The sequence below is a fragment of the Crocuta crocuta genome, unplaced genomic scaffold (assembly GCF_008692635.1).
Source record: "Crocuta crocuta isolate KB4526 unplaced genomic scaffold, BGI_CrCroc_1.0 scaffold15, whole genome shotgun sequence".
Taxonomy (NCBI): Eukaryota; Metazoa; Chordata; class Mammalia; order Carnivora; family Hyaenidae; genus Crocuta; species Crocuta crocuta.
The window spans coordinates 3,209,476-3,236,558 of NW_027530508.1; the positions used below are offsets into that span (position 1 = coordinate 3,209,476).

At 46.6% G+C, this 27,083-nt stretch overlaps 1 protein-coding gene across 3 annotated transcripts; it reads left to right on the forward strand.

The window, feature by feature from the left end:
- The first annotated feature begins 4,277 nt into the window (after nt 1–4,277).
- Nucleotides 4,278–17,639, forward strand: LOC144233919 (signal-regulatory protein beta-1-like). Of its 3 annotated transcripts, XR_013335805.1 has the most exons (6): nt 4,278–4,448; nt 6,124–6,474; nt 12,361–12,566; nt 15,858–16,169; nt 16,712–16,823; nt 17,239–17,639. XR_013335805.1 is itself a non-coding variant. In XM_077767005.1 (4 exons), the coding sequence occupies exons 1-4, from the start codon at nt 4,376–4,378 to the stop codon at nt 15,870–15,872; spliced, it is 645 nt and encodes a 214-aa protein (XP_077623131.1). In that variant the 5' UTR covers nt 4,278–4,375; the 3' UTR covers nt 15,873–17,639. The 3 variants fall into 3 exon arrangements, 1 of the variants encoding a protein (XP_077623131.1); XR_013335804.1 differs by having other exon boundaries at nt 15,858–16,823; XM_077767005.1 differs by having other exon boundaries at nt 15,858–17,639.
- The last annotated feature ends 9,444 nt before the right edge of the window (nt 17,640–27,083 follow it).

A 27,083-nucleotide genomic window follows, 5' to 3' on the forward strand; every position in this document is an offset into this window, starting at 1 on the left:
TGGAACTAGAGGTGAAATTGGTCAGAGAAAGACAAATATCATATGACTCCACCCATATGAGGAATTTAAGATACAAAACAGATAAATATAAAGGAAGGGAAGCAAAAATAATATAAAAACAAGGACGGGGACAAAAACATAAGAGACTCAACTATGGAGAACAAACAGAGGGTTACTGGAGGGGTTGTGGGAGGGGGAATAGGCTAAATGGGTGAGGGGACATTAAGGAATCTACTCCTGAAATCATTGTTGCACTATATGCTAACTAACTTGGATGTAAATTAAAAATTAATTAATTTAAAAAAAAAAGAACTTTGGTTATTTTTTTCAGTGTAAAACAGTTGGAAATCGAAAACTTTCCTCCACAAGCCACTTGTTTCACACATTCAAAAGCCTTAGTCTACTGCCTTGGCTTTGAGTTTAAAAGACCCATCCAGGGGCGCCTGGGTGGCTTAGTTGGTTGGGCGTCCGACTTTCGCTTAGGTCATGATCTCGCGGTTCGTGGGTTCGAGCCCCGCGTCGGGCTCTGTGCTGACTGCCAGCTCAGAGCCTGGAGCCTGTTTCAGAGTCTGTGTCTCCCTCTCTCTCTGACCCTCTCCTGCTCACGCTGTCTCTCTCTCTCTCTCCTAGAAATAAATAAAAAAACATTAAAAAAAATTTTAAAAGACCCATCCACCTCTTTGTTCTCACCTGTGTCACTCTCACCCTTATTAATGGTGCCTGGATCTCATGGTCTAATCCTAATAGGAGCTTGGGGGAATGGTCTGTATAGATGTTGCATGAAACTGTTTGGTGGGGGTCTTCCATGTTAATATCACCAAAACTTATTCCACCCCATAGGCATGAGGCTTATCCCCTTTCCTTTCTGTGATACCTACCAAAGCTCACCCAAGAGCCAGGCACCAAAATAGAGACCCAAGAAGTCTGTCTTTTTGTTACCTGACAACATCCACCCAGGGGAGTGTCCAGTACTAAGAGAGCCCAATCCTGACCAAGTGGGGTCAAGAACGAGGTAGCTGTGAAGCCACCACTGTGGTTTACTTAATGAGTAAACCAGGCTCCAAACGATTCCAGGGACAGAGAAGCCAAAGAAGGAACAAAGGGAGGAGAAGGTAGCTGTGAGATGCCACAGAAGGTGGAGATCCTATGGGTCTACTGCTTCTGGGAAGAACCAGACCAGAGGCTGACACCTGGGGTTGCTGCGCACACACTTACCATGAATCTACTAGCGGTTCCCTCCTGAGTTCAAAAACATCTATTGAGGGGCACCTGGGTGGCTTAGTCGGTTGAGCGGTTGAGCGTCCGACTTTCGCTTGGGTCATGATCTTGCGGTTCATGGGTTCGAGCCCCGCGTCAGGCTCTGTGCTGACAGCTAGCCCGGACCCTGGAGCCTATTTCAGAGTCTGTATCTCCCTCTCTCTCTGACCCTCCCCTGCTCACGCTGTCTCTCTCTCTCCCAGAAATAAATAAAAAAAAATTAAAAAAAAAAAACATCTATTGAATATTCACAGTGGAAGACAGAGCAGACTTAACCCCTGTTCTCATGGAGGCATATGTTCTAATGGGCAAGACAGTTAAAATCAATACACGATTACAAACTCTGATAGGTACCTGAGGGTGTTCTAGGCTTATCTGTAATGAGAAGTGCATGGGCACCTCCAGTACATGGAAGAGGAGGAGGAGTATGGGACCTGAGTCACGGTGAAAGGTCAATACAGCTGAGCCTGAACAGGAGTGAAGGGCTAGGAGGTGAGGCCAGCAAAGCATTTAGATCAGTCAGGCACATGAGGAGTATCTCGTTACCATAAGGGCGCCGAGAAGCCATTTAACATTTAAAGAGAATGACGTGACCAGATGTCTTGTTTAAAAGTAGCACTATGGAGGAGGGTACTTGTGGGGATGAGCGCTGGGTGTTATATGGAAACCAACTTGACAATAAACTATTTGTAAAAAAAAAAAAAAATTAAAAAAAATAAAAGTAGCACTCTGGCTTCAGTGCGAGGAGAAGGCCACGTGCCACGGAAATAAAGGGGGAGGCAAAATGACAGAGGTGAGAGTGAAGAGACAGACACAGGAGGACTGAAGGTGTATTTAGATGAAAGGATGTGGAGCGGGTGGGAGAGAGGCTGAAAGAAGTTATCAAAAATAACACCAAGGTCTCCACTGGACTCACTGGCTCACTGGGGGCATCAGACACCGAAATGGGGACACAGGCGGAGAGCCTGATGGAGAGGTGAGTGGTGAGAATGTTTTACAGGTGCTAAGCAGACAGTACCATACAAGCATGTAGATGTCTAGGCCATGGTCATAGCAGGTGGGCCCAGAATTCCAACCAAGGTCCTTTGGGCCTCCAAGCCTGTCTCCAAAGGCTACATTCAATGGTCCCTGCCAGCAAGGAGCACCAAGCCCAGTAAAGGAGGTTGACACTAATGAATGGAGATGGAGAACAAGGCTGCCAAGGGCAGTGTTGGAGTCATGATGGCTGTGTAACAAAACACCCCAAAACTCAGGGCCAGTATATAACCATTTCATTACGATTAGTGATATTATAAGTCAGAAATTCAGACAGGGCAAGGGGTGCCTGGGTGGCTTAGTTGGTTAAGCGTCCGACTTTCGCTTAGGTCATGATCTCACGGTTCGTGGGTTTGAGCCCCGCGTCGGGCTCTGTGCTGACTGCCAGCTCAGAGCCTGGAGCCTGTTTCAGTCTGTGACTCCCTCTCTCTCTGACCCTCCCCTGCTCACGCTGTCTCTCTCTCTGTCTCCTAGAAATAAATAAACATTTAAAAAAAAAAAAAAAGAAAGAAATTCAGACAGGGCACAAGAATGGCTTTGTCTCCTCTGTATGATGTCTGGGGCCTCAGCTAGGCACACTCAGCTAGGGGTGACAACATCTAGGGTCTGGAATCATCCAGAAGCTTCTTCATTTACATGTGTATGACAGATGCTGGCTACTGGCTGGATCCTTAGCTGGGCGTTCAGTTACACACATCCCTACCGTATGGACTCTGTGTTGAGCTAGTCTGGGCTTCCTCATAGTCTGGTGGCAAGATTCCAAAGAGGAGCATGCCAAGAGAGCAGGGTGCAAGTATAGGGAAGTCTTAAGGTCTAGCCTGGGAAGTCCCCTCACATCACCTGGGTGGTCATCACCAGCCTGCCCAGATTCGGGGGGGGGAATATTTACCCACTTCTCAATGGGAGGCATGTCAAAGAGCACAAGGAAGGGGATATTGCTGCTGTCAGCTCTGGAAAATACAATCTGTCACTGCTGAAAAGAGGAAGTGGGTTGGAATAATGGATGCTAACGGGAACACTCAGGCCTTGTCAAGGCTCTCACAGTCAAGCTCTCTTAGGGGGAAAAAGAAACCAAACAGCTCCAATAATAGTAGCATCTCAAGGGAAGAGAAAACTTGTCCTGTGAGTGACAGACCCATCTAATCCCATCTCGGACTTCCTCTTTGGTTGCCCTCTCGTATCACCCACATATAGCCAGCTGCTGGAGGCAAGGGTTGGGAAGAACGGGGAAACTGAGTCACAGAAGGCAGTATCTGGGGTGGGAGCCACAGAAGCAAAGAGCTCACGGCTTCTCAGGCTCTGGATGCAATCTTGTGTGCTGGCTGTTGCCACTCAAGATAAAAGCATTCTCATCGTGGGGGTTCCTCCTGCTCAGGCGCTCCCTCTGCCCAGAACTGGCCCCAGGGCCCGGCAGACAGAAGACACACCCCTCTTCCTCCTGGGTGTGGGATGTGTTGCTGTCCCTGCAGGATGAACCTGGTGAAGTCCCTTCTCCACGCGGGTCTCCTCCAGCCTCTAGAACAAAAGCCTTCCTCCCTTCCAAAGACCTAACTCCTTGTTCACCCGAAGCCACTCCCCCCTGCAAGCCAACTCTCAAAGCCAGAGTCGCCCATCAGACCTGGTGCATTTTTACCAGTGACCCCTCCAGAGTGGGCCCCACTCCCTGGAGGCCCCATTCCCTGGAACCCGCCTCCTGGTCAGCTGGGCAGTTCATGTGAGGCCAGTTCACTGGACTGTTCGCGAAGACGCTGGCGGACTGCGTGCCTGGGGCTACTGGACGAGGCAGAGCTAGCAGGGCCTCTGACATGGAGTGAGGCGGCCAAGGGACACAGCCCCGGCACTCGGGGAGCTGCCGGTAACTCTCCAGTTATCTCGGAAGCCTCAGAGCTGTAATTTCTTGGCTGAGTCGGATTCCTATTTCACAATCCAGAAGCAGAAACAGTCAAAATCGCACAGCTCGCTCCACCCATCACAGTCATTTCCTCTTATGTGAGGGATCAGGCTTCCCCTCTCACTGCAGAGCAGCGTCCCGGGGGGCCTCTCCAGGACAACACGCAGACAGACAGGGCTCCAGGCCACCAGGATGGCCACACCTGCCTCCCGACCCCGCCCACTTCTGCCGTCCCTGCTGCTGCCTCTGCTGCTGGGAGTCACAGGTGAGTGCCGACCTCGGGGGCCCACCGGGCAGGGACGCTCACCTGAGTGCGGTGGCGCCGGTGCCCCCAGTGGCAGGGGGCGGATGGATCTCTGTTCCAGGCCCTCTTTCTTCACCACCTCTTCCTCTTTAAGACATTTCTCTAAATGTTTTCTTTTACAACAAAGATCTCCCCAAACAAATCCCCGCAGGATGCTTATTACTTGGAGGGGTCCTTTCCCCTTCCACTGAGGTCCAGACGGGATCTACCCCACATGACATTTCTCTACGGCCGGGCTTCCCACCCATCCTCACTTCCCACGCTTTTGTCATGCTGTGAAGGCTCCATGACCCCTGTGGCTTGACTGCAGGACCTCATGCCACCCTGAGGGTGAAAACCCCAGAACCCGGGAGTCAGGACTGCCCTAATTAAGACGGAAATGATGATAGAAAGATCGATCGATCGATCGATAGATCACAAGGACTCCACCTGCCACCTAGAACTATTAGAAAACTGGTTAAGTGTTACTTTATAGACTACTAAGCCTCCCAAAATCTCAGCATCCTAAAGTAAAATATACACATATATATTTAATATGTATAAAGATCGATCTCACAACTCTGGCATCACGACCTGAGCCCAAATCAAGAGTCAATGTTCAGCTGACTGAGCCACACAGGCGCCCCCTAAAGTTATATTCTTGATGTGGGAGTTAATCCCGCCGGCCCACCCCCTTCTCCCCAGAGCCCACCCCCACACTCAGCAGGCAGGCAAAGCGCCCCTTCTCCTCCCGGCCGGTTGACAGCTCAGTCAAGATGCCGTCCAGCAAAGTGGTTAAAAGTGCAGATAATTTTTTGAAACCGACCTTCCAGGGCTCAAATCCAAATTCATCACTGATACCCTGTTTGACCTGGGACAAGTTAGGAACCTCCCCGTGCCTCCATTGTCTTGTCTGGAAACAGGGATGAATAGTACTGCCTTTCTCGCAGAGTCGTGACGGGACTCAACAGGAGCAAGTTCATGTATTTCCGTGCTTAGAGTGATGCCTGGCACGCAGAAGGGTCTATGGAAACCCTTCCAGAGTTTAGTGAGTGCAAATATGAGCACATAAAAACAGCCCTGCTGATTCTGGCCATTACAGCACTCACTCCGTGTCCTTGACAACCCACGTCTTCATTTAAAACTCACAGCACTCGGGGCGCCTGGGTGGCTCAGTCAGTTAAGTGACCGACTTTGGCTCAGGTCATGATCTCACAGCTTGTGAGTTCAAGCACCACATCAGGCTCTGTGCTGACAGCTCAGAGCCTGGAACCTGCTTCACATTCTGTGTCTCCCTCTCTCTCTGCCTCTCCCCCACTCACACTCTGTCTCTCTCTCTCAACAATAAATAAACAATAAAAAAATTTTTTAAACTCACAGCACTGATGAGGAAGGGCTTGATCCATCCTGCCTGACAGAGAAGAAACAGAAACCAGAGAGAGGGACTTCCCCCAAACAGCAAGCTTGTCCGGTGCGGGAATCCGGCCTTGAACCCACATCAGCCTGACTCCAGGTCCACAGACTCCGGGCCGTCCAGGCACAGTCCTGAGTATTTTTCAAAGTTCCCAGGTCTAGTCCCACAACAAAGCTACAAGACAAGTCCCCAGGGCCAGGCAGGGGACCTGGAACTGACATGTGTTCCCTCCGGGTGTGGCAGGTGAGGCGGAGCTGCAGGTGATCCAGCCTGAGAAGTCGGTGTCTGTGGCAGCTGGGGAGACGGCCACTCTGCACTGCACCATGACCTCCCTGATCCCCATCGGGAAGGTGGAGTGGTTCAGGGGGACGGGGCCAGACCGGGAGTTAATCTTCAGTTTCAGAGGAGGATACCACCCACCGCCTCGAGTAATAAATGTTGCAGACACCACAAGGAGAAACAACACGGACTTCTCCATCCGCATCAGCAACATCACCCCAGCAGACGCCGGTACCTACTACTGTGTGAAGTTCCAGAAAGGGACCCCTGATGTGGAGTTTAAGTCCGGACCCGGCACCAGAGTGTTTGTGCCTGGTAAGTCCAAATCGCTGAACACCCATCCTGTTGTTCTAACATAGTCACAAGCTCCTGGCTCTCAGCCCAAGGCTCCCTCTTTGTTAGGCCTTGTGTCATGGTTGAGTTGAATACTCAGGGCAAACTGAATATTCAGGGCATCTTCTATCAAAACAGTGCTAGGGGCTGGATTTACTTGCCCACGAAAAATCTGGGCAAACGGCAGGAAACGATGGTTGGCAAGACATTGGACATCAGGGGGACCCAGGTGGCTCAGTCGGTTAAGCCTCTTACTCTTGATTTCAGCTCAGGTCATGATCTCATGGTTCATAAGATCGAGCCTCGAGTTGGGCTCTGTGCTGACAGGACAGATCCTGCTTGGGATTCTCCCTCTCCCCCTTTCTGCCCCTCCCATGCTTTCTCTCTCTCTCTCTCTCCCTCAATCTCTCTCCCGCCCCCTCCCTCTCTCCCTCTCTTTCTCTCTCTCTCTCAAACTAAATAAATAAACTTTAAAAAGAAAAAAAGACATTAGACATCAGGCAACAAAAGACAGTGATCCCTGAGAGAGGAGAAACCAATGTGAAAACCAAGGATGCCTCCAGCTTACTCTCTGAGAAAGCTTCCACGCCACCATTCAGTAAGAGAACGCAGAGGAGTACTGGCAGTCTTCCCAAGTTAACAGAAGGAGCTACAAGTCCGAATGCAAAATGGCAGGAGTTTTCAGAGTAGAGCACCAAATATGAGAAAGATATACAGAGGGAGAGCTCCAAAGATCTTGAGTATTGTTGGCTGGGTACTGAAAAACTGTTCATAAGAACATACATGCACATGAATTCAAGTGCATGGCCTCAAGGGAAAATATCCCTGGAGCTCACACAAGGCCATGAATGGTGCCTGTTCCCACCAATCTAAGTGAAAAACCCTATAATTCATGGGGCATCCGGTAGCGTAGGCAGAAAGGGTCTGCCTCGGTAAGAGGTGAAAAAAAAATTTAGCTGTAGACCAAATGACGCTGTGGTCCTCTAAACTTAAATACGACATATGAAAACATCAAACCATTTCCAGGTAATTTAACCATGTCCCCAAACAAGTTCAGACATATTTATAGGATTACAAAATACCTAACACCAAACAAAGTAAAATTCACAACATCTAGCATGCCGTAAAAATTACCAAGCTGACAGATGGTCATTACAGTTATCGTGGTGAGCACAAAATAATCTACAGAATTGTGGGATCACTATGTTGTACACCTGAAACTAATAGAACATTGTAGGTCAACTGTACTTCAATAAAAATTTTAAGGTAACCAAGCAGGAAAATACATTTAAAATGTGAATCAATCATCTGAAACCTAACCAGAAAAGACAGATACAGGATTAGTACACCAGGTCATTAAAGTTAGTATACCACTATGCATGGTCAAATAGAGGAAAGGTTGAATATGTTAAGTAGAGGCATGGAAAATATTTTCAAAGATCCTTATTGAACCTTTAGAGATGAATATTGCAATGCCTAGGATGAAAAATACACACTGGATGAGATTAATGGCAGATAAGACACTGGAAAAAAATTGAAATACAGCAATAGACACCATCCAAAATTATACACAGAAAGATAAGAGACTGAACAAAGACAAACACAGCATCAGTCAGCTGTGCAAAAACCTCAAGTGGCCTAGTAAATATGTATTACAGAATCTGAAGGAAGAAAGGGACAGAAAGAGTCTGAAGAAATAATGGTTCCGTTTTTTCTACATATGATGAAAAATATGAACACGTGGATCCCAAAAGCTCAGTGAACTCCAAGCACAAGAACATGAAGAAAACTACACCAAAGTGCATCATATTCAAATTGCATAAAACCAGTGATAAAGAAAAGACCTTAAAGGCAACAAGAGGAAAAAAGAAAGATACAAAGGAACAAAGATACATTTGACAGAGTTCTCAAATGATACAAGCCAGAAGATAATGAAGAAACACCTTTTAAAAGTATTTTTCAATGAGATAATATAACAATCCTAATTGTTTATGCACCCTATGAAAGAGCTTCAAAACACATGACACCAAAGTTCATAGAATAGCAAGGATAGAGAAACAAACCCATAACTATAGTCTCCAATTTCAACACTCCTCTTCCAATAATTGGTAAAACAAGCAGGCAGAAAATCAATAAGTATGTAGAAGACTTGAACAGCATCATAAAACAATGTGAGCTGACAGTTATAGAGCACTCCACCCCAAAACAGCAGGATACACATACTTTTCAAGTACAAAGGAAACATTTGCCAAGATGTACCACATCCTGGGCCATAAATTGTCTCAGTAAATTTAAAATAAGCCATGTCATACAAAATGTGTTCTCACTGGAATTCTATTGATAATAACAAAACGATCTCTGGAAAACCCCCAGACATTTGGAAACAAAATGACATACTTCTGAATAATGTGCTATCAAAGAAGAAATAAATGGAAAAAGAGACAGCATCCTAAACTGAATGCACATGAAAGTACAACATACCACATTTGCGGGATGCAGCTAAAACCGTCCTTAGGGGGATATTTATAGCACTAAAATGCCTGCATTAGGAAAAGTCCGAATTGAAAGTTTGAAAAATTTCAATTCAGCAACCTTAAAAATTAGAACAAGAAGAATGAATGGAACCCAAAGTAACCAGAAGACAGGAAATAATAAAGAGCAAAGTAGAAATCAGAAATAGGAAATGGAAAACTAACAGAAAAGCCAATAAAACCAAAAGCTGGTTCTTCGGAGGAAAAAATCAGTAAAATTTATAAACTCCTAGCCACATAGCCAATCAAGAAAAATGAGAGTACACTCATTTTTAGTAAGGGAAGGGAAGGGTGAAGTCAGACCGTCAATGAAGGCTGTGTCACCAAGCCCACCACCACGATGGGCAAATGGAGCTCAATCAAGAGGGAAGCTACGAGAAATGACACAGAACGTAAGTCTCAGAGGTAGGCCGTCACCAGGGGTTAGTGACTGACGGAATGATGGACTAGACAATAATAATCTACGGTTGTTAAAGACATTGGGCTAAAAGGCTGGCGGAGAACTTCAGAACAAAGGATCAGGCTGACAACATCCAATGCCACTAGTCAATCTGAATGCCATAAAAAGACAGCCAGATATTACATGGCTCCTAAAGTTATCAGCACCACCTATGAAGTATTCTTGCCCAAACGATGAACTTGATTCTAATCAACTAGATCCTTTAGACACAACTACAGGCAATACAGGGGAGAGAGGAACATGTCAAATGATACCACAGGAATATAAGACAGAATGTGGAAATTTCTGCTGATCTTTTCTGCAGACTTGGTTTTTTCAACAAATAAATGTTAAGAAAAATAAGAGGAAAGGGAAATTCCTTCAGAAAAGGAGATTTAGGGACACCTGAGTGGCCCAGTCAATTGAGAGTCTGATCTCACGGTCATGAGATTGAGCCCTGCCTTGGGCTCTACATTGGCAGCTCAGAGCCTGCTTGGGAATCTCTCTCTCTCTTTCTCTCTCTCTGCCCCTCCCCTGCTCACCTGCTCGCTCTCGCTCTCGCTCTCTCGCTCTCTCTCAAAAGAAATAAACAAAATTTTTAGGGGCACCTGGGCGGCTCAGTCAGTTGGGCATCCATCTTCAGCTCAGGTCATGATCTCACAGTTAGTGAGTTAGCTGTGCTGACAGCTCAGAGCCTGGAGCCTGCTTTGGATTCTGTGTCTCCTTCTTTCCTCCTCCACTGCTGTGCTCTATCTATATCTCAAAAATAAATAAACTTTTAAAAAATAAATAAATAAACATTTTTAAAAAACAAAAAAAAGAAAGGGAGATTTAAAGGACATTGCAAGGGGTTCCTGGCTGACTCAGTCAGTAGAGCATGTGAACTCTTGATCTTAGGGTCGTGAGTTCAAGCTCCACATTGGGCATGGAGCCTACTAAGAAAAGAAAAGAAAAGAAAAGACACAGCAACAAAATGTAAATATGGATCTTGTTTGCATCCTGAGTCAAACAAACCAATTATAAAATGATATTTGTGAGACAAGCGGGAAAATTGGAATGGTGACAAGTATTAGATAATACAATGGAATTATTGTTAAATTTTAAGTATAATCATGGGATTTTGATTATGTTTAAAAAATAATTCTTAACTCTTACTTATACATGGTGAGGTAGTTGTGGATGAAACAGCAGAGTGTCTAGTATTTGCTTTATTTTTTTTTTAATGTTTTATTTATTTCTAGGAGAGAGAGAGACAGCATGAGCAGGGGTATTTGCTTTAAAATAATGCAGTGGATGGTCAAGTATAGGTAAAACATTTGTTGATAATTTATTGTTAAAATCCCGTGATGAGTAATTTCTATTTTTAAAATTTTTTTTATATTTGAGAGAGAGTGCACATGTGTGTGCAAGCAGGGGAGGGGCAGAGAGAGAGGGAGACTGACAATCCCAAGCAGGCTCTGCCCTGTCAGCAGAGAGCCCAATGCGGGGATCAAACTCCCCAACTGCGAGATCAACCACGAGATCACAACTGAAGCTGAAGTCAGACGTTTAACCAACTGAGCCATGCAGGCACCCCGAGTAATTTTTATTTTTAATGTGTGTTTTAAGGGTGTTTTTTTTTTAAGTTTACTTTTTTACTTTGAGAGAGACCAACAGCGCGAGTGGGGAAGGGGCCGAGAGAGAGGGAGAGAGAAAGAGAATCCCAAGCAGGCTCCACACTGTGAGTGCAGAGCCCAATGCGGGGCTCAAACTCACAAACCATGAGATCATGACCTGAGCCCTAATCAAGAATCGGGCACTCAACTGCCTGAGCCACACAGGTGCCCCAGAGTGAGTTTTTTTGTTTTGTTTTGTTTTGTTTTGTTTTGTTTTGTTTTTGTAACCCAAGCATATAAACTCCCTGAAAAGTCTTTGTCCACTCCCAGGTGTTTGTGTTCCCTAAACTGAAGTTCCCTACAGTATTTGGCAGTATGAGACATACTGGAAGGAGTTACACATAACTGGCAGAAAATTTAGGGATGAATTTGTCACAGGTTCATAAAAACTAAACAAATGAAAAGAATGAAACAATTAGGGGTGCCTGGCTGGCTCAATGGGAAGAGTATGCGACTCTTGATCTCTGGGTCGTGAGTTCAAGCCCCACGTTGGGTACAGAGATTGCTTAAATAAATAAAAACTTTAAAAAAAGAGAGATAAAAACTCCTGGGAAAACAAAAGGCTGTACAAGAAAGAAAATGTAATCATGGTATATTATATACCCCTGTTGTGAACAATGTTCCTTTGGTCCTAGAAATATAAATGCTGAGTACTGATAAATGATTTTAATATGTCTATGATAGGAGGATATACGGAGAGGAAGTGTGAATGGCAGGTGGAGGGAGATGTAAGAGAGCTAAACCATCATCTTTCATAGTAGAAGGTCTATCCATAATATATAAAACTGAAAAATAGAGAAATGAGTGTATAAACATGTTATTTAGAAACACAGAGAGAAACGTCCAAAGGATCAAGTAAAATAGTGAAAAGCGGTTGGTCTGTAACTTTTCCCAGGAGAGGACGCAAGGAGTCTGCTTTTAATTATTTACTTTGTGTGAATTTTTAAACAATGTACTTTGGAAAGGAGGGGAAATGGGGAGGGGGAGGGGGAACGACAAGCTCTGATCACCAGGGTCTGGTGTCCGAGTACAGACCAGAAGGGTGGAAAAGCAGTCAGTGAGGCCAGTTGGCAAGGCTGTTATGCTAAGAAAGGTCATAATAAAACTTAGGCAGAAGAGAAGACTGGAGAGGAGAGATCGGGGTAAGTCTAGCTGGGTGAACTTTAAGGGCGGGCATCACACTAGAGAGTAATTCGCCATCTTCGTTTCTCTCTCTTCTCTCGCAACATTGCCTTGATCAAAGTGAAGCCCTCTCGGCCAGAGGTTTCTGGCCCCTCCAGCAGGGTCAGCCCAGGCCAGACCGTGAATTTCACCTGCACATCAACTGGCTTCTTTCCCAAAAATATATATCTGAAATGGTTTGAAAATGGCATGGAGCTCCCAGTCCTTCAGACCTTCATCTTCCTGCCTAAAGATACTTCATCCTACACCATCGTCAGCACTACCCAGGTGACCCTTGACTTGTCTTCATTCCACTCCCAGATCACCTGCCAAGTGGCTCACAGTACACTGCCCCAACCCCTCAGTAGGCATGTGAACATCTCCAAATTCCTCCANGACTATGTCATATTCCCCGTTTGGCCCAATTCACTTGCATCTTCAGCAAATCCCTCATGGGACGGGTACAAGGGTCCCTATCTCATATGATCATCCTCCTTACATGATGCCACTGTCGGCTCCTTCTCTTTCAGAGCCTATTGTATTGGGGAGGTAAAAGTTGATTCATTCCATTCAGCAAGTGTTTACTGAACATCTGCTATGTGGTAGCACTATTCGAGGGGCCGGGGATCCCGTGGTAAACAGAACAGACCTAGTTCTGCCTCCCCGAGCTCACAATCCCCTAAGTCCCATCAACGAGATACAAACACTATACAGTTCTAACTTGTAACCTGTGCTATGGGGGGTGAGGGGGGAAGAACTAAGGGTTAAAAGAGATGAAAACAGGAGAAATCCACCTTACTCAGGAACGCCTTTTTGGAGAAGCGATGTTTTAGCCGTAGCATGAAAGATGAAAGCTGCCAAGCAAAAAGGGGAGTGTTTTCCAGGCAGAAGAAAGAGGTGTGCCAAGGCCCTGTGATGGGAGTGGGGAGTGAGGCATGGTGAACAGCAGGGAGGAGGCCCATGTGGCTGGGGCTTAGTGAAAAGAAGGGTGTGGGGGAGGGGGGCGGGGAGAAAGAGGAAGCTGGAGAGACAGAAGCAGGGTCCAGACCACATAGGGCTTCAAGCCACAGCAAGGAAGTTTCTCCCTCTTGCATTGCTAACCACCATGCCCACCACCGCTTTGCTGCCAGTCACTACATTTGAAACACGTTTCTTAAACCCACCCTAGCGTCAGGGGAGTGGACAGTGCAGGCAAGGCCACACCCTTCTTGCTCTGACTTCATAAAAACAAAGCCATTACCGAGTGTTGGATCAGACTTTGCGGAAATGCGGAAGGAGAGGTGAAGGAAATCAGCATCATTGCTGCTCCCAAGTCCATGGTCTGGCCTTCGCAAGGGCCTCCGCCCAAGGGGTCTGCACCCTCACCTCTACAGGGCAGAGTCCCACTCACCTCCTGCAGATGAGCACATGCGTCCCAGGGCTCCAGAGCCCCATCCACCCTTCTCTATGCGCTCCAGCCAAAGAGAAGTAAAGAGAAAACCCACTAACAGCATCACAATCTCCACAGCAGACCACCCCCACTGGAGCCAATTTGTGGCACCAACGTAAAGCATTGAGCTCCTCATTTTTTAAGTACCTCCCCCCCTAAATAGTAGTCTCACCTCGCTTAGATAAGAGATAGATACCATGAGAGGGTTCCAGCCTGGAAATGGAATTCCAGCCTCCACCTGGAGCATCCCAAAGAAGCAATGTGTCCCTGCCTCACGCAGATGAGGACATCAAGACCCAGAGAAGTAAAATGACTGGTCCAAGGTCCATGTGGCTCTTAAGTTCATTAGGTGGGATGTGAACCCCATAGTACACCTCTCTGGATGGCCACATCAAACCTCACCTGCTGTAAGAAGACCCCATGCAGAGATACCAGAGCAGGGCAGTGTCCCACCTTCCCCAAGGAAGGTGCTTTGGTCATGGTCAACTGGGAGACGGCATTATGCAGCTCTCTATAGTTTCTCCAGACCCCTTCTCCTTCCCCACATCAATACAGAGACACTCCATCAACCCAGTCATCCAAGCCAGAGAACTGCTCTCACCCAACCTGTCACCAAGTTCTATACAATTCACTTCTCACATCTCTGTGACCCCAAACATTGCTTTCTGCTGCCACTGCCCATGTTCATCTCTTAGTTCAAGGCAACATCATCTCTTACCTGGACACCACAGTCTCTTTTCTCCTACTCACCATTACCCTTGACAGGACATCCCCTCAACCCCCAGCAGCCAAGGGTGTTTTATAAAGGAAGCCAGATCCTGTCCCTTCTTTGCTTAATGCCCTTCAGTACCTCACCAGTGCTCTTGCAAAAATAAAACAAAATAAAACCCTTATCAGGATGTTCAACGGCAGTCTTCAAACATTTTTGGGATAACTGTGAAAAGCTATGTAGTTCATCATATATTTTCTTAAGTTTACTTATTTGAGACAGAGAGTGTGCGAGTGAGTGGGGAAAGGACAGAGAGAGAAGGAGAGAATCCTAAGAAGGTTCTGCACCAGAAACACAGAGTCCAACGTGGGGTTCGAACTCACAAAGCGTGAGATCATGACCTACGTGGAAACCAAGAGCCGGACACGTAACTGACGGAGCCACCCAGGCCTCCATATCATATATTTTAAAGTTAACATCTGAAGTTATTCATCGCAGACTTAAACAGTTGCATGGAACAGTACCCCAAGGATATTACAAATATTACATCTCTCTGGGGCATCTGGCTGGCTCAGTTGGTTAGGCGTCCATCTTCAGCACAGGTTATGATCTCATGGCTCATGAGCTCGAGTCCCACAACAGGCTCTGCATTGTCAGTGCTTGGGATTCTCTCTCTGCCTCTCCCTCTGCCCCTCCCCTACACACACACACACATACACACACACACACACACACACAACATGCTCTCAGGCTCACTTTCTCTCTCTCCTAAAATAAATAAATAAACTTAAAAAAATTTTTTTTTTATTTCTACGAGACATAGAGAGACAGCGTGAGCAGGGGAGGGTCAGAGAGAGAGAGGGAGACACAGAATCTGAAACAGGCTCCAGGCTCTGAGCTGGCAGTCAGCACAGAGCCTGACGCGGGGCCCGAACCCACAAACCGTGAGATCATGACCTAAGCGAAAGTTGGACGCTCAACCAACTAAGCCACCCAGGTGCCCCTAAATAAACTTTTAAAAAGAGTAGACTCCCCTTCTGGTGGGGAGTGGCAAGGTTCTAGAAGACATCTGGGGACTTGCTGTGGCCATCTGGGGAAAATACAGTCTGCCCCATGTAGTTCACTCCTATCCATCTTCCATAGGTCTTCTCAAAGGTCACTTCTCCCACAAACTCTTCCCTATCCTGCCCCACCTCCAGCCTAGGTCAGGTGCCTCCCTAGTAGGCTTTCAGAACCCCTCTGAGGGTCATGTGACTGCTTTTTCTTCCTTGTTCCTACCCCCCCCCCCATCAGAGCAGGAGATCCGTGAGGCAGGAACTATGTCTGTCTTGCTCATGGCCGTATCCCAAGAGTCAAGGGCAGTGCCTAGGAAGATAAGGATGCTCCTTGAGCATCTTTTGCATGAAGGAAGGAAGTGATGAAGGAAGGGCTATTGTTTCAGTTACACCCACAGTGACTGTATCAGCACATGGTGTCCCAAGCCTCCAGGTGGCCATCCTCACCTGCCACTTGCGAAGGTTTTACCCTGAGGTCATACAGATCACCTGGCTGGAGACCAACAGATCCATTAAGACCTGTGAGGCTTCCGCCCTGAGCAAGAACGCAGATGGCACCTTCAACCAAGACAGCCGTATCCTGGTTTCCACCTCAGAGGACACAGCACTGATCACCTGTCAGGTGTGGTGTGAGGCCCGGCCGCTGGCCCAGGCCAGTATGCGGCTGAGGGAGCGCAGAGCCGAGCCAGCATATGTGGGTGAGTAGGGCTGGAATGACCGAGCAGGCAGAGGTTCATGCCTGGCCCCAGAAAGGCCACGTTCACAGGCCATGTTCGTCTTGTGTGACCTTGAGGAGGTCACTTCGCCCTTCTGTAACTCAGTTTCTTCATCTATAAAACGGGACAGTGATTACAACCACCTCTTCAGAGTGGGCTAAACAGCGGGAAGCCCCGCTTTCACCACTCCCGTTTCACCAGATCTTCCCGTGAATTCGTTAAGTTCCTGTGAATTATCTTCCCTCACTTCCACCCACCCTCTCAGAAGCTGTTCAGATTCAACAAGTCCTGAGGGCCTACCAGGTGCTTTGACTGGGTGTTCCCATTTGATACAGAAACGTTCTAAGGTCCATGTCATAATCCCCAGTTTAAAGATTAGGAAACTGAGGCTTGGAGAGGTGAGGTGACTCTGTCAGTCCAAGGTACAGTCTTGGGGCTGGAGTCTGGGGTGAGGCTGAGCCTGTCCGGGGGATGAGTGGCGGGACCAGGAAGCCAAGTTCATCCTGATATCTTTCCGTCACCAGATGCCAGAGCGTTCAGCTCCCTCTTCGGAACCCTCATCCTGCTTGGCTGGAAGTTATTTCCCCTGACCGTGCTTTGCATCTTCTATGTCCTCAAGAGGAGATTTCCTTCCAAGTAAGAGGGACCTCAGATAGAGGCTGGCTTTCCGGGGGTGGCGGGGAGAAGACTCCAAGGCAACAGAGAGCACTGTGAGGAGAAGCCACACAGCACTCCCCATGCGCACCTAGCCTGAAGGCATGTTGAATCCAGATGGTCCCTAAGAGTCACACCGCAGTCCCTTCAACCTTCCCCTCTGCCCCTCACAGCTCCAGTCTGAAGATGCACAAAGATGCAAGCCTCTCCTTGGTCTGGGCAGGGGGAGCGCTTCAGGAGGGAGAGTGAGTGTGGAGACAACACTCTCGAGGCGGCCTCCGAGGAGAAGTGGGGGAACAAGGGCTTTGCCCCAGCTCCCCACTCCCTCCGCAGGCCAAGGGCACCACAAGGCCATCCTCAGTGACAGAGGATCCCCGTGCCCTCCCGTTTTATTTAGGAGCACTGACCCAGGGGAGGCACTGGCTCAGATGTCTGCAGCCACTACCAAAGCCTCTCCTGCCTCATCCGCCTTCTGAGACCCATCAGTGCTGGCTGTCCCCCCATCTCCACCTGCTACAGTCCCCAGAGGAGACGAGATCCCGGACCGAGAGAGTCAGTCTGAGAGGTAGACTCTCACATCCAATGAAGGAGAGGAGCTTCTCTGGAAATTCTGGGCGTGAAGTTCATGACCCTGAGCAAGAAATCCAGCAGAGGCAAAACAGACTCCTACACAGGAAGAAACACAATAACTGCACTTTGGAAGGCCCCTCCCAGACTCCTCAAGGAAAGCCCATGGTGGGCACCCTAACTGCTATGACACCTTTACAGCTCCATCATTAAAACAGTATTGTTTATAAAGTTTATTTATTTATCTTGAGAGAGAGAGAGTCCGTGCATGAGCAGTGGAGGGGCAAAGAGTGAGGGAGGGAGAGAATCCCAAGCAGGCTCTGAGCTATCAGCACAGAGCCCCGACGCGGGGCTTGATCCCACAAACCGGGAGCTGAAATCCAGAGTTGGAAGCTTTATGGGGCTCTTGGGTGGCTCAGTCGGTTAAGCCTCTGACTTCAGTTCAGGTCATGAGCCGGCGGTCTGTCAGTTGGAGCCCCGTGTTGGGCTCTGTACTGACAGCTCAGAGCCTGGAGCCTGCTTCAGATTCTATGTCTCCCTCTCTCTCTGCCCCTCTGCCACTCACACTGTCTCACAAAAATAAACATTAAAAAAATATATTTGGAGGCTTAACCAACTGAGTCTTCCAGACGCCCCAGCATCATTAAAATAGTATTAAAGGAAACATTTATGGACAATAAACTTATGAAGAGATGGCCAATCTCATTAGTACAGGAAAGGCCAAAGCAAAACCACACTGAGATGCCATTTTTCTATACTCAGATAGGAAAAGTGAAGAAGCAACTGGGTCTTTCTCATGTTGCTAATGGGTATATAAATTGGCAGAGCGACTTTGGAAAACAGTTTGAAAAATCTGAACTTGAGTATTCACATACCCCATAACCTGCCCTTTACAGCCTTGGGTTATATATACCCAAAGAAACTCCTGCACATGTACTCCAGGAGGTACATTCAAATACCTACGTGGTAGTACAGTTTAAAAATAGAAAAACCTGAGAACAAGCCAAATGCACATTTTTAAAAAAAAATTTTTTTTATGCGTATTCATGTTTGAGAGTGAGAGTGAGCATGAGCAGGGGAGGAGCAGAGAGAGAGGGAGACACAGAATCTGAAGCAGGCTCCAGGCTCTGAGCTGTCAGCACAGAGCTGGACACAGGGCTTGAACCCACGAGCCATGAAATCACGACCTGAGCCGAAGTCGGACACTTAACCCACTGAGCCACCCAGGCATCCCCAAATGCACATCTACAGGATGATGAGAAAATAATTTAGTACAATCCATGAACTTCCGGTTATTATACAGCAGTAACAGTGAATGAACTATAGCTACACACAATAAGTGGGTAAATTTTAGCAAAGAAAAAAAATATATATATATATAGAAGTAAGCCCCAAAAGATTTCATACAGCATATTATTTTTATAAAGCTAAAAACAGCCAACAGATGTGTTTTAGGGATATGTATAAATACGAGAAACGTGTTTTTTTCAAAAAAGAACAATGAGTTCAAGATTTTAAAGAGTAGTATGGGACTAGAGGGTACTATGCTCAGCGAACAAAGTCAGGCAGAGAAAGACAGATATATGATTTCACTCCTATGTGGAATTTGAGAAACACAACAGACCAACATAGGGGAAGGGAAGAAAATTTAAATCAAAACAGAGAGGGAGGCAAATCATAAGAGACTCTTAAATACAGAGAACAATCTGAGAGTGGCTGTAGAGGAGGTAGGGAGGATGGGCTAAATGGGTGAGGGCCAATAATAAGGAGGGCACTTTTGGGGATGAGCACTGGGTGTCGTACATAAGAGGTGAATCACTGGGTTCTACTCCTGAAGCCAAGATCTACTGTATGTTAACTAACTTGAATTTAAATTAAGAAAAAAAGTTGGGAGAAGGCCAGCTCTCAGACAAAGGATGGTGGATCCCATGATTCATAAATTACCAGAATCTTCTCAGCACTTAGGGCCTGGGTGTTATTTACAGCTTTATGTTACTACTCTGATACTGCATAATAATTTAACCTACGTAAAAGCAAAACTCCTTGGGAATATGGATCGTAATTTCTACTTCTCTATATGTAGCCCGTGCCTTATGCATAGTCCTCACTCAGGGGAACAACCGCAACAAAAAAAGTACTTGTTTTGGTCCGAGCATATCCTAAAATTCTGCAATTATTGTCACTTAAACAAGAATTAGCTCTTGAATTAGAAAGAACAAGAAAACCCTATTTAAAGTCATCGTTGGGGGCACCTGGGTGGCTCAGTCAGTTGAGCGTCTGAGTTCAGCTGAGGTCATGATCTCACAGTTCGTGGGTTCGAGCCCCGCGTCGGGCTCTGTGCTGACAGCTAGCTCAGAGCCTGGAGCCTGTCTTCAGATTCTGTGTCTCCCTCTCTCTCTGACCCTCCCTTGCTCATGCTGTCTCCCTCTCTCTCAAAAATAAATAAAACATTAAAAAAAAAAAATAAAGTCATCGTTGTTACTGTGGATAATGTGAGTACTATAATTTGCAATGTTCATGGAATTTTAAAATAAAGATCTTTCCCCTAAATTTCTCAGCAAAAAACAAAATTTTAAAAGAAGATCTTAAATATTAGTTGCCTGGGATGGGGGGAGAGAAAAGGACAAGAAAGGTGGGTACAGATAGGTGGATGGAAGTCAATATCAGAATTCTAGCTTCCATGGTAGGTATTGGCTTCATGAATATTCATATCATTATAAACAAAAAATAGAGATAATAATATAAGATTGATAAATAAATATGTAAATGGGAAGGACACAGATGGGCTGATTATTGGAAGGGAAGGAGGGAGGGAGAGAAGATGGAGGGATGGATGGATGGATGGATGGGTGGATGGGTGGGTGGGTGGGTGGATGGGTGAATGGGTGGATGGATGGTTGGATGGATAGATGGATGATTAATAAAAGAAGGTCATGCATGGATCAATGATGAGGAAGTCATGAAGCAAAAATTATGACAGGTGCACTTCTACATACTTTAGATTCAAATGAAAAAACTAGAAGGACAAGACCTAAAGAGCCCCCAAGTTCCCTTCCTATTAGGACACTTACAAATCCACATTAGGAGGAAAGCACGGTTGATGGGTGTCACCATGGGTCTAGCACTTCACACCCGGTATCTTATTTCATCCTCATACCAATCACAAGGTGGATACCATTCTCCATTTTGCAGGTGAAGAATCTGAAGGAACCTACTAAGTGTTATTCAGATAACAAGTGGTGGAACCAAAACCCTTGGATTCCGACTAGTTCTGCTCAGTGCTTTCTAGGGAGCCACACCACCTACTGTCTAGGGACAGACGGGGAGGCCTTGATTCATCCTCATTCTCCTGCTTCCCAATCTCTCGGGCCTGCTGTTCTATGTTAAAGCCCACCCCGTGCCCCCGAGTGGGGGGCAGAAGGGGTGAACACATGCACTTTTCCAGCCTAGAGTAGATCTAGGGTCAGTCCTGAGCCCCAAAATGGCCCTGGTGAAGCTCTGGGGGAGGTAGTGTGAGCCAAGTTCTGGAGAAAGGCTCTCTGTAGAAGGATAAATATGCCCAGGGGAAACAGGCATCCTACTGTGAGTTTGTTTCACTGTGGCCTTGAACTTTTGTAGTCATAGTGATGGAGGGCCTGAGCCCAACCCCCATTACCCCTCGGACACGAATCTCCTCTTCAACATTTTCTACTCACAGTAGAGCAGTTTCCACTTCAACATCCCCATCCCATCCTCCTCTGGGAGACTTGGGACGTCATGGCCTTTCCCCCTCTCCTCCCCTTCCAGAAATGGGGCCAGGACACGGATGAGGCCAGCAAAGTACCTAGGGAGCAAAATTGAGGGAGACACTTTCTCTGGGTTGAGCAAGGACAGCAGGGACTTGCCACCTCATATTTTGTGTCTTAGACTCCATAAGTGTCCAAGTCTCAGGACTTCTGCTCCCTCCCCCCCATTCCTCTTCATGGTTGCTTAGACCCTGATCGGCATGCACCTAGATCACACCTATAGCCTCCTCATGATTCTCACTCTGGAGTCACCAGTCCATACACTGCACAGACATGAGAGTGGTCTTTTTTAAATATTTGCTCAAGAAATTTAAATATCAACTAGCCTTCAATTTAAAAATACACATAAAAAAAAAAAACACTTCAGATAGTTCCTCACTCCCTAAGTCATACCTCAAGAAGGGGATAGTGATTCCCCCAGATGTCCCATATCTTGACACTAGGGGGAAAATGAACCAGTCAGAAGACTCTCAACTTGGACATGAAGGTGTCTCATCCCTTTAGGACAGAGTTCATATCCTAAGCAAGCCCACAGCTTCCACACAAATAATTGCTCATGACCAAGAAGGCCATGTCTTCATGTGTTCCGCAAATATTACTGAGTTTATACTATGTAACAGGCACTTGTTTAGACACAGAGAAAATAGTGGTGAATATTGGTAGGGATGGTCCCTTTCCTTGTGGGGTTTACCGTCTGATGAGGACAGATACCAAAGAAAGGAGGGAGGGAAGCTAACAGGGAGGGAAGTAGAAGGTAGGAAGAAAAGAAAGAAGAATGGGATACGTGTTCTGAAGAAAATAAAGAGTGCACAAGATACTGCAGATTGCAATGACAGATCTCTACAGGAATCAGGACTTAAGTGGCAGCTGTCTAGAAAGAATAACAGAGAAAGCCTTTCTGAAAAGGGACTATTTGAGCTGATATCTGAAGTTGCAAGAGCTGGGGGAAATACACTCCTCTTACAGGAACCCATGGTAACAAGACCTAAGGTGGGAAGGAATTTGGAACCTTCGAGGAAGAGGAAGGGGGCCACAGGGCTGGAACGAGAGAGTCGTGGGCAAGAAATGGGCAGGAGACACACACAGGGCTCTTGGCCACGGTGGGGAGTTTGGATTTCACCCAAAGAAGAATAGAAAGACATTAGAGAGCTTTAATACCCAGAGCAAATTACAAGATCAGATCCACATTTTTAAAAAATCACCATGAGTCCTGCCTGCGGGGTAAGTAGGTTGGAGGAAAGCATGTAACCAGAAAATCCAGATATGAGGTTATTGCAGCAAACCAGGGGCAATATGGGTGGCTGGAGCTATGGCGGTGCCAATGGAGATGAAGAGAAATTGACTAATGTGAGGGGTACTTAAAGATACAAATGATGGGACATGTTTGAAGACTGAACATGGTACATGATGGAGAGGAAGTCATTGGTGATGGTTCCCTGGCCTGGCTGAGCAATGGATGAGATGGGGAGACAGGCAGAAGAATAGGTTTGGTGGTGGGAATTAAGGGTTGACTTTTGATCATGTTAAATACAGCGTTTGTCCATCATCCTTGTGCCGATGTTGAGTAGGTAGATGAACATATACGTCTAGAGTTCAAGAGAAGGATCAGAGCTGGAGAGAGACTTTTAGAGTCATTGGGTCTGTAAAACTGGCTGCTAGGACAGCTTTTGCTTCTCCATCCTTTCTGCCTCCCAGAAGCCCTTGGACACAATGCAGCCTCCAGGCTCTGGTACAAAAGGGGTACTTCTATAGGCATGGATTGGAAAGGGAAGAAGGGCAAAATGTTTCCATTTATCATGATGGCATGATTGTATACATTTTTTCTTTGCATTTTCATATGATCTCTACAAGTGCTAAGAATGTCTCCCATCTCCCCTGTCACCCTGTGCTACACAGGTGATTCTCATAGTCTTACTGGACACAGGGGCAAAGGATTGCAAAGAGAGTGACATATACGAAAAACATTCACAAGTGGGCAGTGAAACACCTGAGAGGTGCTGATACATTTGCATCTTGGTCAAGATGAGCTGGAAAAGCTCTTGATACGCCTAGTCCAACCCTTCTTCTCCAACCCCTGTTGACAAACAAGGAAGTAGTGTCTTGGAGAAAGTAGGTGACATGATTAGCCTAATGCAACCAAACTCTGATGCAACTCTCAAGCTACCATTCCAGGTGTGCAAAAGTATCACATCTTTTAACTTTTCCATAATTTATCATAATTTCTATCTTACGCACTGTTTCCAGGGACTTAACCTTGACATTCAGGTTATCCTCAGTCAAATTAGGCCTCCCCCAATCTCTCCATCCCCAGTAGTGTCTAAGTTGACTCTGTCTATGCAAGCCTCTGCTAGCATGTCCATCACCCTGTGCTGCGCTTAACTACAGATCCACACAAGTGGCCCTAGAATTAACTTCTTCCTGATCTCAGGGCTTCCCTACACCTCCTCACTTTCAGCTCTGTGCACATTGGAAAATCTGGCTACTCTGGAACCCCAGGAAGCTCTGCAGAGTCGGCCGGGGTCCTCTCCGCCCAGGCAGAACACATACCCAGTTCCGTTCTACTGTCAGGACAGACTGGGGGCAGGAGCTCCACAAGTCATGTCACCAAGAAGGAAGACACGAGTTCTGACTCTCAATCCCTCCAAATTGGACCTGGGGTTTCCAGGAGGAGCAAGTTGCAGGACCTTCTTGTGTGGAAATAGGTTCAAGAATTCCTTATACTCACATAAATGGGTTTTACAAAGCTTAGGGTGGAAAGCCACCACCACAGGGTGAAAGCACCCAAGGTTAGTTAGCAAGATATTATAATGGGATCACAAGTAACTTGTTATATCACCTTCAGGAGACTACTTTCCATCTGGCCCCAATATACTATAGTTGCTCTGATGACAACTTCAAACGCCACTTGCCCCCAGACCCTTTGCTTCTTACACACACAAGTTAATGATTACTGTCTGACTGTTTTCTTCACGTTCGCCATCTGTGTAAGATCTTGAGCACTCAATAAATACAGAGAGGAAACCTCTGTTTGGGGCTCTTGCCTCCTCCCAGACATTAGCCTCTCTGGTATTCAATTCTATGTCCATTCTCTTGCTGGACAAGAGAGAACACCAGACTCATAGTCTGTGACATCTTTTCAGGAGCCCCCCAGTGTCGGCTCCCTCCAGTTTCCCTCCTCTCCGCCACAGATGGGGTAATGCTGCTTAGTCTCCGAGGTGGGCAGAAAGGGATGGAAGTGGATGGAAAGGGGATGGAAGCAGATGAGGGGAGGGCGGGACTGCCTCTACAGGAGACTGTGTTTTTCCAAACTTCCACATCTTTCATCTGGATCTCAGCTTCTGAAACTCGACAGTGCATTTATACTCTATTTCTGCAATGACAACCTTTCTTGAGACAGATGTGTTACATTTATCTGCTGCCTAACTTGGCTACAAAAAAAGCCCCTGGAAAAAGTGGACTGCAGAGTTCTGCAGACACCAACAGCCACGTTCTATAACTACACGCCAAAAGCCTACATACACTTTGTAAAATTCAATGCATCTCAACTCTTGACTATACTCAAAACCATTGAATTCTACACTTTAAACAGGTGAGTTTTATGCTAGGTGAGTTATACCTCAATAAATCTATTTTAAAAAGATGAAAAGGTTACAACAACGTGGGGACATTGTACAAAGTTACTCTTTCCTTTCCTTTTCCTTTTTAAACATCAATTTGACTTTGAGGAATAACTATCTAATGCATCCACCACATAAAACACTAATTCTCTCAACCACACAAACACCAAACCTCTATGTGCCTTATTCCTACAAATTTCTAACACTTCCTCCAAATGTGGGAAGAGAGAAAAACACATGAAAACCACATTTCCCCTCCCCAGATTCCTGGGTGGATTTGATCTCAGACTTGGCAGAAAGAAGCAAAAGTCATGAGGAGAACAAATCCCGACAGTGGGATATGTAACTGGTTCTCAGGACCTAAAACTCTGAATCTCCTGCTGACAGTCAATATGATCCTTTAATAATAATTAGTATTAGACTGGTCCATGTATAAGGTTTCTTACTAAACCCACTGTGCACAGTCAGCTAGAGAATTCTCCCCACCCCCAAGCCTTCCCACGGACTTCCTTCTCATCCGACTCATCCGATCAAAATCTTGACGTCTGTCCCAGTTTCAACCAATTACTCAACCAATCACTAGCCAGGAAGTGGGCTCCATAACTGATGCGGCCCAATGAAGACCCAGCTCCTGAGGCTGGGGCAGGGCCTAGCTACGGACCTCGAAACCAACTGCTGGCCAGCACTAGGTGGGGGCGGGGTCTGTGAGGGAGGCGGAAAGGGGATATGGCTGTAGAGAGACCCAAACAAGGGACTCTTCCACTGAGTGGGTGGTGAATCCAGTGAGCTGTGGAAAATGCACCCTGCGGTGCCGGGACCTGGGGGCAGGAAGCCAGGTGCAGGCCAGGTAAGATCTGGTTCCAAGAACCAAAACCCTCATGCAGGAAAATAACTACTGTTAACTTGCTGGCGGCAAGAGCTTAGCCTGGCTTTAATTGGAGTTAGGAAAAAGAATTTAAGCGACATGCTTATTAAGGACGGGAGTGGGGTGGGGGGCGCTTTACGTAAAAATGCATGGTCGACATCATCTTAACCGAAGAATCAAAGCAAACATCACCAGCAAGCAGTGAGACAAATTGAAATTGTGTGCTTCCTGATTGGATGCAACGAGAACTCAGCATCGCTTTTGGGTATCTCTGCCAAAGATGCAAAACCTGACTCTAATAATGAGGAAGCATCAGAAACATCAGGAATGAGAGACATTTTACTTACTATGCCTTTCAAAAGTGTCAGGGTCATAAAGGAATTGTTCTATATTAACAGAAACGAAAGAGACATGGCAAGTGATTGAAACTGGATGTTTTTTTTTTCTATAAAATACTTTTTTGGGGCAACTGGCAAAACTTGTTGGGAGTCTGGAGATAAGATACAAGCCAGATTTGAAGTCAGTCATTCTGGTTCAAGCTCCCTTGCTTTTAACCACCACATAGTCTCCTCCATGCTCTTGTTCAGTCCAGTGACCTTAATTAACAGTCAGCCCAACAACCCCTAAATATTTTTCCCCACCTGGGACCTCTCCCTTAGGTATTATATCTAACTGCTTACTCAATAGCTCCACTTGGGCACACAATAATATCTCAGACTTAGCATTTAAAAAACTAACCTACACACACACACACACACACACACACGCCTACCACCCACACACAAAACCTGCTCCACCCACAGCCTTCCCATTTCAGTTCATGGGAACTTCATTCATCCAGGTGTCCGAGCCAAAAATCTAGGAGGCATCCCTGACTCCTCTCTTCTCTCATCTCACACCCTTTCAATCAGCAAACCGTGTTAACTCTACCTTAAAATGGATCCAGAAACCGACCACGTCTCTCCGTCTCCACTACCTGAATTCACCCACCACCCTCTTTCTTGAATCGCTGCAAATGAGCTCCTCGCTGGTCTTCCGGCTTCTGCCCTTGCCTCTCTCATCCATGCTGGATACAGTCGGCAGAGGATCCTTTCTTTTTTAGTGTATTTATTTTTTTTTGAGAGAGAGGGGCTCTGGAGGTCAGATTGCAAGTTTTTAGAAAGATCGCACTGTGTCCTCACGCGAGCACCTACCTGTCTCTCTCTCACTTCTCCGTGTGTACACCCCCGTGTGTGCTTTCCTCGCCACCGCCTGGGACCGCATTTGGTCCGAGGCTGTCCGCACGGCGCGTGCAGGAGCAGTGTCCCAAGGTCACGTGTTCCCAGTCGCCCGGGGGGTAGGGAGGGAAGGGGTCTTTACCGGTGTAGGGATGAGGGGGCGGGAACTAGGATCGGGGCGGGGGGAAGCC